Below are 11,814 nucleotides of genomic sequence, written 5' to 3'. Positions count from 1 at the left end.
AAAAAATGCAGGCCAAAGGAAAATTCAACTTGGAAAAGGTTAACAAGCGTCAGACAGCCCACAACAAGAGCGGGGAATTACCCAACAACATTACCAGCAGCAACAGCCAGCAAAAAACAACAAGAACTTATAATTTTTGGCCACGAACCCAACAGCAACAAAAACGAAAAAAAGAGAAAAAGGGCTGTGCCGTAAAAAGAATGTTAATGAAAAGCAAGCGTGAAATAAAATCATAAATTCTGCAACGCTTGAGGGGCAAGTGCAGAGTACGAGTACGAGCGAACATGCGGGTGTGTGTGCGTGTGTGTGTATGTGGGGGTGGTTTCCTGTTATTATTATATTGCATTTGTGTGCACATGCGAGTGGGAGTGGAAGTGGGGGAGGGTTAGGTTCGAGTTAGAGCTAGGAGAAAGCTCGGACTTGCTTGAGTGCATTTGTGGTAAGCCCCCAAATGTAAACTACGATAACGCTATGGTACCCCAAAACGAGCGAGTGTGTATGTGGGTGTGGATGTGGGTGTGGGTGTGTGTGCGTGGCCTGACCATGGAGTACATTCCGTCCGAGCGTCTAGACTTTGGTAAGCTTATCCAGCGATAGCAGCATGTGGCAGTCCCCGGACTGGGGGGACAGTTGGATTCAATAAGCGGTGATGCAGGAGTGACAGAGATGTACCAGAGATAATTTGTGTACATTTCGGAATAGTTAGTAACTATAACATGTATTTTGTTGAGATTGTATACGAGAGTACTAGCTGGCCCGGCAAACCATTTTCCGCAGTCTTGTCAACTATTTCTGTTGCTCCAAAAGATGACATTTGAACGCATGAGTTGAATGTGCGAATGGACTGCAGGAACTGGCTTGAATCTGGATTCGTGCCGATGAGCATTGAACGGCTTCTGGTGGTGTCTCAATTTTAGGTAGTTGCACTTTTCCTGATCCGCAACACATACCATCAATCAGCCCTTTCGGATGAATGGAATATTCCATAATCACGTACTAAAATCCAGCTTAAAAATGGTGGGCGGTAAGATGTCGAAAAGTAGTTAATAACATATTCGCATACCTACTAAAATAAAAGAAAAATCGGTCGAGTCGAGTCGTTTGAGAGGAGCCCTCTATTAAATCCGAATTATTTTTACATATTTATATCCATCTATGTATGTATGTATAAATACTTGTACCGCCCCTTGCAAAGTGTTCTTCCATGGTGAATGTCTCCGCAAAGCTTTCTTTTAGTTGGGTTCCAAACATTGCTTTTGCAGAGCTTTCCTCCGGGAAGCTTTAAGGGTAATCCAATCCACCTCTGCAATGCCCTTTTTGAGCTTTCATCGTTCTACCCATTAGAAAAAAAAACACCATCTGATTTAGTACTGTTTAAAAAAATTGTGTACATACGTTTTTATTAATTATTGTTTAACTACTTTTTTGCTTGAATCTTCTTGTCTATGGCTGATGAGATTTCCTTGCTGTCCTTGCGATTGAAGCGTGTGAATTTTCCATATCGCAACTTAGGCAAAAAGAATTCGAGGCGGCGCTCTTTGATCTAGACATTAACTAATAAAATGCATAATTCTGTTAACAATTTGTGTGTTCAGTGGCTGTGTGTGTGTCTGTCTGTATCTGTGTGTGCTTACATAAGTAATTCATTCATTCACTATGATTAATGCTAATCTGATTGTAATTGGTATTTATGCGAATTAGCTATAGCACTTCGTTATAGGAGTTAAAGCCAAGAGCCGATTTAACGGCAACAGAGTTTTCGGTGTGTTTCAACGCATTTTGCTCTATATATATATTGTATGTATATCTGCATATATCGTATATATGTATTTGTGTGTGTTTTTTGTGTGTACATATGTATTGGTGTGTGTTTCGTATATAATAAATTCCATTTCTTTTACATTTTGCACAACAGTTAAAAGTATATTAAACAATTAATAATTATTTTTTGCTATGGCCGGGCCGAAATACAATTTGCACTATAATTTTGTTTGTTTATGTTTTAGTTGTTGTTTGCTTGATTAACTTGTAGCTTGATGTATTTTCATGATGTACATACATATTTCTGATCCACAGACCTGTGATACTCGCGCGATATAGTATATGTATGTATGTATGTATGTTAGATCCGCGTGTCTTAGATTTACTTCTTGTTTTTGTTTTTTTAGTTTTTTTTTTGGTATTTGTTTGGTTTGTACTCGTAATTTGAGTCCAGCTACAAAACGTTGCATAAAGTTGTATAAAAGTTTGTGGTTACGAGTTTCTTCTGTTATCATTTGACTAGCGGGTAAATACAAAAAAACGAATCGATCGACCCCTACACATACATGCACTCGCACATACACACACATACATACATATGTAGGTACGAGCAAGTATGTACATATGTATATAAATAACACTATATAGTTTTGTTAGAAACGGCTGCTATAAAATCACTGCCACTTTTGGCCAGCACTGTACCCTTCCCTTCTGTTGTAAGACTAACGTAATCATTAACTATCTATATGTGTGTATATATGTAGTTCATAAGCGCTAATATTCGTTAATGCAACAAGTCTATGTGGGATCGTCCTCATCCTCGTCCTCATCCTGCTCCTCGTCCTCCCCGTCGTCTTCATCCTCATCGTCATCCTCCTCGTCGTCCGACTGTTCGGATCAGTCGAATATGCAGACAAAGACACGGAGGCAATTCATGCCGAGCTTCTCCCAGCAACCCTCCTCCGTGGAGCGGCCCTCGTTCGTGCGGCGCATCTTCTTGGGGTAGTTCTTGGGACTGCTGCGATCGCTGAGATGGACTGGCATGCGGGCGTATTCGGCACGTGGCTGGCGGAACTTCTCCATCAGCTCCGCCTGCTGGTCGGTGAGGTTCCTTAGCTTTTTGCCTGCAATTGACAGAGGTTTTAGTAATCGAAACAGAGCTTGGGGCGAATCAACTTGTGGACTCACCCTCTAAGGCATCACTGATGAGAGATATTTCGACTGGTGGGAGAAGCTCGATGCGCTCACAGCAACGACGGAACTCGGAGGCACTCATCCGCAGATATCTGGGGGTCAGGCAGAGGGGTCCCAGCACAGTGCGTCGGTTTTCGGCAGTGCCAAAGATATTCTTGCGGGCGCACTCCGCCAGACTCCACGAGGCCAGGCACTCGAACAGGGTGACCTCCGAGCGGAGTTGCAGGGTGTCGCGCTTGACCACGGTCTCCAGCTCCTCGAACCGGAGGTCGCAGATCTCGGGCATCGAGAGCATCAGCTCCGCGTGCATGTCGATCAGCTGGAGTGTGTTGTGCAGCAGGGCCACGCCATAGTCCTCGGTGGTGAAGGGATTCGGATTGGGTATGAGATTGAGCTGCGCCCCATCGGCCCCCTCGGGTGGGTTCTCGCCCGCCAGGGCAGCCTTGGCCGCCGCCTGCTGCTTGGCAGCGGCCTTCGCCTTGGAGGCCTGCTTGCGGGCCAGCTGTTGGCCACTCTGTTGGGTGGTGATCACTGTCTGGTGCTGGTTGGTCAGCGCTATGCCCTGGTAGAACCACAGCGCCTTGAATATATCCAATGCGGTGGCACTGGAAATTCTGAGATCAAGCTCCCGAATGCAGTATATGATCTGAAATTAAGAGAGCCTTGGTTAAAGAACAGCAGACAAGGAATCTCCTCTCGAAGAACTCACTAAATCAGGCACGTTAAAGCGATCGGATAGTTCCAGGATCTTCAGCAAGTGTTTGTGATCGCGATAAGGTATAAAGTGCTTCTCCATGTAGCGGACGACAAGCTCAAAGTCGTTCTTGTCCACATTGAGGATCTGGTAGTGGTTATCGCTCTTGCGGCCGCTGTTGGGTCCGGCGTGTATCAGCTTCGCCAGCTCCACGCTGCGCTCCACGACGGACTTGCGCTCGCATCGGATCATGTACCGATCGTCGCCGTTCACCACAATGAAGTCGATGTAGGGATTCACAATGACGGGAACTCCTGTGTAGATGTTCGTCTGGCCCTTGGCGTATGGCGGTGGCATCGAGTGGGCTGGTGGGGCACTGGGCGCCGGGACACTGTGAATGGCGTCCACGTGGTGCCCGTCGGGGCCGAGACCGAACGGCAGTACCATTTTGTACTTCTCTGTTGCGTCGTTGCTGTTGGTTTTGTTTTTGTTTTTGTTGTTGTTGTTGTTCTCACTGCTGTCGCCCACTTGTGGTATCTGTGGATCGTTGTTGTTGCTGTCGACCGGCTGTGGTTCCTGTTCGGATGCGGTATCCTCCTCCCGAATGTGCAGAGCCTTGCGGATCAGAGGACCACCCACCAGCGGTAATTTGGTGATGCGCTTCTGCTTGTATAGCGCCTCCTCCAGTGTGGAATCGAAGCGCTTCTGGCGGTATTTATTGCCACAGCGGAACTCTGTGTTCCTGCCCTCAGTGAACACCCAATCTTTGTTCTTGAGCTGTAAGAAAAAATGCCGTTAAGTACTCGTATTGGATGAGTATTAGGTCCCCAGGGTCTCCTCAGGGAACTACATTCTTTATCAGAATCACTCTGGATAATATTTTTACGAGGATTGGGATTGACCATTAGTCATGTTTCGAGTGCGGGCCATTTCGCCACGCTCGGAAACCTATCAGAGTGCCATAAAGTAGAGCCCTGCAAGTGCTTTCCCCAAGTTAATGATCGAGACCCCCTCGCAGCTATCTTTATCCTTATCAGTCGATTGCCACACTTCAGCAACATAAATCGTTTAGCGTTCGAGTCAGAACTTAATCGCTGATTTTTGCACTCGACTATAAATAAGTGATACTCATTATCTTAAAGTAGTGCCGCCTAATTAGCTAACGAGCCGAGCCGAGGCGAACTGAGTTCTTTTGGGGAGGGGACTGCTACTGGGATCAGTTTCCTTATATTTGAATCGTTTGATTGCCACCAGTTCGGTTGCAATCCATCATCGGAGGACTATAAATCATTTTGGCAACACTTCTCGTATCGAAACCTAACCCAGAAGCAGCCTATCACGAAGCAAGCCGCGTGATATGTCCATAAATTGTATAATACCTCCCCGAAAACATAGGAACCAATGATAGTGACAGCGTCCCCGAGGGAGCGAAGGGAAAGAGCATCCATGCAGGGGCAGTGGCACTGGCACGTTGATCGGTGGAGACTAATTATGACGTCAAGTAGGCGACAGAAGTAATGCCCCCTGATTTGAGGCCCATATCATATAATACTAAATCGATTTGGTTTCTATAGAAGCAACAGTCCTTATCTTTACAAAAATAAAAGTTCAATGAAGGCAATGATAAAATGAGAATTGCACATAGTTTGGCACAGTTCTTTATAAGTAGAGAATAGTATTCTCACAATAAGAACTTATTGAAAGGTTGTTCCTTAGCTTAAGAAGTTGCTTTTCATAAATCATAGCGCAAAAAACTTCTGCTAGACCTGCCCCAACTTTCACAGATAGTATCTCTTGCCATTTTAGTAACCATTTTGAAAATATTATTGACACATAAAAGCCTGTTATTACACGTAGCACCCCTGGAACCATCCCTGGAAAAGCTGAGATCATGTAAAAGGTAACTACCCATAACTATTGTCGAAGGGCTTTCAGACATTTGTATTTGAAAAAAAAAAAATTGGTTCATTGGCCAGCGCTTGATTTGCAGTTGCTTGTCTTGTTTATGCCACAAGAACAGTGCAAACATAGAGAACTTCGCAGATAGAATGTGCGGGGAAAATAATTATAAATAAAATAAATTATATGACGATACTCGTACTTCGGTGTTTGAACAGTTGTAAGGAAGGCGAAACGAAGTGTTGACGACTCCATCAGACTCGTGATGGAAAGGAGAACAGTTCCCCCAGTTACTCTCTATGAGCGCTGATATTTAAATATTGACTCAGACAGACTCGGACAGAGAGGAAACAGAACGAGAGAAAAAGAGAGACCGCAATGGGGGGAAGTGTGACGACCGACGTGATAGTGTGTGATAGTGCAATAAATAAATTATCGTATGCAAATAAATTTATGGCTGTTCATCGATTCAGAGCGTCGTGCGTTATCATCTGCACACTGCCTCTGCCACTGCCACTGAGCTTTGGGGTCTGGGATCTGGGGTCTGGGGTCTGGGGTCTGTGCTCTGAGAGGTCTGATCTGATTCTCAAGTTTTATGTGTAGCACAGGCATCGAATTAGCACTCGGATGGTAGTCATAAGTTCCATGGGCTTCCTTTATCAGTGGGTTGTATGGATGGATGGCACTGAACCGCTCTGGATTCCAGGCGTGGGCATTTACGATGGGGAGTGCCTCGAGGCTGCCACCAGCGCCACAGTTAACCAGTAAACCCGTAACCGTAAATAAAGAGCCCCCGACCTTGCCCGGAGACGTTCTTGAACTTTACAGCGCATGTCATTCGATTCCCTATCGCAAATTATCATTTACTATCATGTATATTTACACTTCTTACACTTTATTGTATTTTGGTTCCTTCTGCTTATCGGACCGGGGCTCGTTCCATCAATCAATCAAACGCGGTTTACTTCGGCTTGCCGCTGTCTGTGGATATGTTTGGGTTTGGTTGTGTTGGGGGGAGGTGTTCTTCATAAACGAGTATTTATATTTGGAACTCTATTTTTTGCCATATACGAGTATATTTCCAATATTGTAAATCACACACTAATTGGATTGTCTTTTTGGTTGGTGGCTTGGGGGTGGGAAGGTTGGTTAGGAAAGTGAGTTGTACTCTCACGATTTTCCTTAAGGGCGAACCGAACACCACGAGTTTGAGAACTCGACTGCCATTCCAGCGGACTCGCAGGCCACTACATCGACATCAGCGGCGAGGCGACGGAGCCCCTGCGATGGCGGCAACGGCAGCGGCAGCAGCAACAGCAGCAGCAACAGCAACAGCAGTAAGTTTGATAATGCGTCATAAGGCGAAATCGAAATATCCGAACTCTGGCATGATTCCACATTCCATCCACACATGATGGAATGGGATCGTATTTCCAGTATTAGTAGTGGATCTTAGTGTGGTTCTTTCCACAGAAATAGACAGAAATTTGCAATTTATTGAGAGTGTCATTGGGTTTGAAGTGGAATACTCTCTAAATTAATCACAATTAATAGAAGTGAATGATTAAAAACAACCCTTTTTGATGGAAACTTTTAAATTGCAAAAAAAATTAATATCAGCGATATGCAGGCCAACCGGAAATGAACTAAAGTGCGTCGGTTCGGGAGCCGCAAGTCCGTGAATACTAGCCTCATTTTTGGGGGACAGATGGCCAGTAATGAAATTAATATCACTGGCACTCGTATCTCAGTTTAAGGGAGCTGCAGCTGGCAAAAGATTTGACTATTGGACTTTCTTATTAACAAGAAGATTGTGTGGGTGGTGGTGGTGGGGAGTAGGAGTGGGAGTGGAACTACAAGTGGGTGTGGGAGTTGTACATATTTGACAACTGTAATTGTCGTCGCTCCATTGTGTAGGCACGATATTCATATTATTGATAAGCAATGCAAATATGAGGCAAAGGCAAAGGCAACATGTAGAAGCAGAATCATACCCATGGATGTATGGGTGCACCTTTTTTTGCGGAATCTGTGTCTGGGTGTGAGTGCGTGCATTTACACCACACATGTAATAATAGCAACAATGATAGGTGCTGGCAAGGGCCACAGAGAGAACAGCAGGGCAAAAGCTGCAACTCTGCGGCGGTGCCTGGTTGAGCCCAGGCATACGAGTTCGTGTGTTTGTGTGTGTGGAAAAGTATTCATGCACTCGACGAGGTTTGCCGCAGAAGTTGCAGCAGGAGATTAGGTACAGATGAAAGCAGATTATAGCAAATTGGAGCAAATTGGAGCAAGAGATACATACATATACTATATGAGTCAAGTTTTCCTCGAGAGCCACTTTATATGATTTATATTTACCATTTTATTTGTATGTGTATATGTAAGCGTTGTCGTACTTTTATAATTACTTAAAGTTGCAAGAAATAAACCTGGATCAAAACAAATAATTTTCGAAGCTTATAGTAAGTGATTTTCCAATATTACTAGATTAAAAAGGAGAAGGGAATTTTTTCAGATATTTGCTCCACAAAGTCTTCGATCTTACCTCGCCCTGCATAGGGTGCCGGCTGAGCCGGCTGAGGCGGCTGCTGAGGCAGCGTCAACCGCTAATGAGTCGCGGTGCCAGCAAAGCGGAAGCCGTGCCAGAAAAGCCTACGACTAAAGCAACAACAACAACAACTGTTAACAGTTAACACTGACGTCGACTCCACAACAGACTCACGCACGACCTTGACACTAGGACACCGAGCGAACTCCCCAAACACGCCTAGCCGTGACAACAGCAGCTCTCTGTAGTGGGCCCCATTTCCCCATTTCCAGCATATGATGATCATTAAAACCCGTTTACGGTCGCCGGGCGGCCAAACGGCCGGGCACGGCGTCGGAGCGAATCAAATATTTGCATTCATAAAGGGAAAAAATATAATTAGCAGCATCGGAGCAAAGTGGAGCAGAATCAATATACATACATACACGCATACACGCATACACACCTATGCATGTACATGTGTTTGTGTGTATACCCCATACCGGGGCCAGAGGAAAAACTGTTTAATTAGTTAAATTTAACATAATTATTCACATTGTTGGCTAAAGGTAAACATCTCCGAATACGCAGCAGAAGCCGAAGCCGATGCCGATGCCGATGCCGAAGTAGAAGCAGAAGTGCAAATAAATAAACAGACGATAGAAATCGATGGGAAGACACGTACATACTTATGTATAACCGAAATGGAAACAAAAAACGCACCCAGCCCAATTTGCTTCCTGGGAATATAGCCGGCAATTGCATCACAAACAAGCCCTGAAGATATTTCTATAGTTCAAAAATAAAACACTTGCCGCATTCTTCAGCGACCACTGAAAAGTTCAGCAAGTGCGATGGCTCCGCGGTCCCCATTTGAACGCCCTAATGTGGTGCATTATTGGGTAGTCGTAGAGAGTGTGGTTATGAAACACTCGGTAGAACTTTAATTAAGTAAAAAATACCTCGAATCGAGTGGAAATATCCAGAGTAGAGTCATACATCCCACATGGGTCACAGCAAATGCGATTTGGACTCTAGTTGAACTCTAGTCCGCTGGAAGCCCGTTAAATGCTCGAGTCGGGACAAGTAATTCAATTTGTGTCACCTCGGAACCTACGATTATGAGTCCGACTGCGAACAGGACAGACAAATGACATCATTTGATCGCGATGCCGTGCAAAAATACACCGTCCAGGAGGCCTGCATTACTCATCTCTATTCGTCTGAATAGACGAACGCAGTCAAAACTTTTTCTGCCCACTTGGCTACGTTCCAAATGTAACAGCAGACTCTGAATATGACAGAACATTCCAATAGCTATTGGGGTAGTAATAGCCGGGGCATAGCCTTTGTGCACAAAGAGTGTACCAGGCTACTGCGTCAGTCATTCAGCTGGTCAGTCAGTCAGTCAGTTAGTCAATCAGTTTCTGGTTTTCCCCTGATTCATTCTCTTTTAACGTGGTATCAGATGCAGGTTGGGGTGTGGATGGCGCTAGCCCAGCTTGGATCAGACAAGTAACTGACGTATTAAAACAGCAATAAATTGCCATTTATGAGATAGCAACTAATAATCGCTAAATACATAAAGTGAGGTATATTCCAAGTAAGCAAACAATAAACCTGCTCACAAGCAAAACTTTTTTTTTTGGCAGAAACTTTCACCTGGTTTTCCCTGGTGCTCTCTCTTTTATGCGGAGCCAGGAGTGTGGGTGCGTCGCCTTCCGAAATGCAAACAAAACATGAAAACGGAAAAAGCGGAAAAACTCACCCTCAATGGATGAAGAGACAGAGAGAGAGAGAGAGAGAGGGAGAGGAAAACCCTACGCAACATGTTCCATGTTCGGCATGGAGTGGGGCATGGGGGTGGCCTCTGACAGAAACTGGAGCAAACAGTTCGGGGGAAAACGAAGTCCACAGCGAACAAATTTGCAATTGCAGACAAAGGAAATAAAGAAAGCGGAGTGCTGGAGGGGAGTGGAGTGGGCAGCGGGAAGCGGGATGCGGGATGGGACTTGGGCTAGGCCAATAGCCAATATCAAGAGCGCGACGATGGGGATCCATGCGTTGGAGGGGCGGCAGCGGCAGGGCAGGAATGGGGAGCAGGAAGGGATTGGGGTCGCTTGGGCAACCAGTTGGTGCCAAGGGCGAAGTGGCAGAAGAGGCGAGGCGGAATGGACGCGAGGGCTCGTAACAATTGACAATGCGGCGTATGCGCGATGGATGCCAGGCCCAGCTGATGTGGCGGATGATACACTGAAACACTGACACAGTGAACGAGTTTCCCACTCGCTTATACGGACATGGGCACACGCACACATGCACACACACACCCGCATAGGCACACACATACAGAGAAAGTTCTCCCTGAATTCCTTTGAACAGGCTTTCGCTTGGCAAAGTATCTGTGGCTGCGGCTGTGTCTGTGGCTGTGTGCCTGCGTGTCTGTGTATCTTATGGATACACAATTTATGTTAGCCAATTGCTCGCTCATGTTTTGTATATACGAATGGACTTTTGATTAATTACACACGGGCCTTGCGCCTTACGCGACTTACCCGAGTTTATGGCCCGAATTCTGAATTCTGAATGAGAATTTTCGAAATAGTTCGGCAAAAGATATTCCTTGCTGACTGCCGATTTCCGCAAACAGCAGACAACAGATACCGAGTATTTTGGCGAGATTTCGATTCGATTCGATTCTGTTTAGTTAGGGTTTTGTTTTGTTTTGTTCCGATTTGTTTTGGGCAAATTTGTTTATGCCCAATTTAATGCCGCACACTACCCGTATTGCCCGTATTGCCCGTATTGCCCGTTCTGCCCGTAATGCCCGTGTTATGCTCTACACTCTCCACTGGCCCATGTACTATATTCATATACCTCCTATACCATACGTAGGTGTGTGGTGGATATATAGATATGCAATATAGTACGATCCGAATCCGAGAGTTTTGCGCGCGCCTCGTGCCAAACGGAATTGGGAAAGGCAGCCACCAACCAACGACAACGTCTCCTCTCGAGAGCCGAAAACCGTATATACAACAAAATCTTTCGTGTGCGCTTTTCCGAGCGGAGAGCGCCAAATCCAAAAAAAAAAACACACACACCAACAACAACAACAACAAAGCAAGGTACAAGAAAAGCGAGACAGAAGGAAAACATACCCACTTTCTCGACACGGCGTTGCCACCAGGTCCGTCCATATAGTGTTGTCACTGACAACTTGTCAGTATTAATCCCGTTAAGTGTTTGGATACAAATTAGATTAGAACCCAAATTTATGAAGCACAACAGAAATTGTTTCTTATTGTGGGCATGTATTACAATCGACAGCCAAATCGCAGCCTTCTGGCAGCCCTGTTGCTGGGCATGGGGAAAATTCTCAGCAGCTTTTCCCCAGCCGGACATGCGCAGTGGGTGTCGTGTCGAGGGAGAGCTCTCTCCGACCCACAGGTCGTGCTTCTGGCAGCCAGAAGACGCAACATTTTCGAGCGTGTGATAAGACACGGACACTGATGCGGATGCCCCGGACAACAACTTTCGTACACTTTCCCTTTCCAAAAAGAGAGAGAGAGGGAGAGAGAACGGGCCAGCAGGCGAGCGAGAGTGCGTGCGTGGGCATCATAGGGAGGGCTGCCTCTTTTGGGCCCTAGACAACGGAGTGCTGTATTGTGTGAGGTAGGAAATTTATAGCTCTTATCAACGCCCGACCGACCCGTCGACCTACCGACCGACCAAC

The 11,814-nt window shown here is 45.7% G+C and overlaps 1 protein-coding gene across 2 annotated transcripts; it reads right to left on the bottom strand.

Moving 5' to 3' along the window:
* Positions 1–1,660: 1,660 nt before the first annotated feature.
* axed (BTB/POZ domain-containing protein axundead) lies at positions 1,661–11,385 on the bottom strand. 2 transcript variants are annotated; one of them, XM_001352814.4, is made up of 4 exons: positions 11,240–11,385; positions 3,665–4,426; positions 2,950–3,601; positions 1,661–2,885 (listed from the first exon to the last, which is right to left on the bottom strand). In XM_001352814.4, the coding sequence occupies exons 1-4, from the start codon at positions 11,276–11,278 to the stop codon at positions 2,659–2,661; spliced, it is 1,680 nt and encodes a 559-aa protein (XP_001352850.4). In that variant the 5' UTR covers positions 11,279–11,385; the 3' UTR covers positions 1,661–2,658. The 2 variants fall into 2 exon arrangements, with proteins under 2 accessions (XP_001352850.4, XP_015043910.2); XM_015188424.2 differs by lacking the exon at positions 11,240–11,385 and adding an exon at positions 7,910–8,040.
* Positions 11,386–11,814: the final 429 nt, after the last annotated feature.

Source organism: Drosophila pseudoobscura, chromosome X (genome assembly GCF_009870125.1).
Source record: "Drosophila pseudoobscura strain MV-25-SWS-2005 chromosome X, UCI_Dpse_MV25, whole genome shotgun sequence".
Lineage (NCBI taxonomy): Eukaryota > Metazoa > Arthropoda > Insecta > Diptera > Drosophilidae > Drosophila > Drosophila pseudoobscura.
This window is presented reverse-complemented; position numbering and strand designations above follow the sequence as displayed.

Bases quoted from the DNA above. Each gene is read 5' to 3' on its own strand.
- axed (XM_001352814.4), bottom strand. From the start codon at position 11,278: ATGGACGGACCTGGTGGCAACGCCGTGTCGAGAAAGTGG. The intron at 3,602-3,664 runs GTGAGTTCTTCG...TCTTAATTTCAG, and splicing joins GCTTTAACGTGCCTGATTTA to ATCATATACTGCATTCGGGA. The intron at 2,886-2,949 runs GTGAGTCCACAA...TGTCAATTGCAG, and splicing joins CATCAGTGATGCCTTAGAGG to GCAAAAAGCTAAGGAACCTC.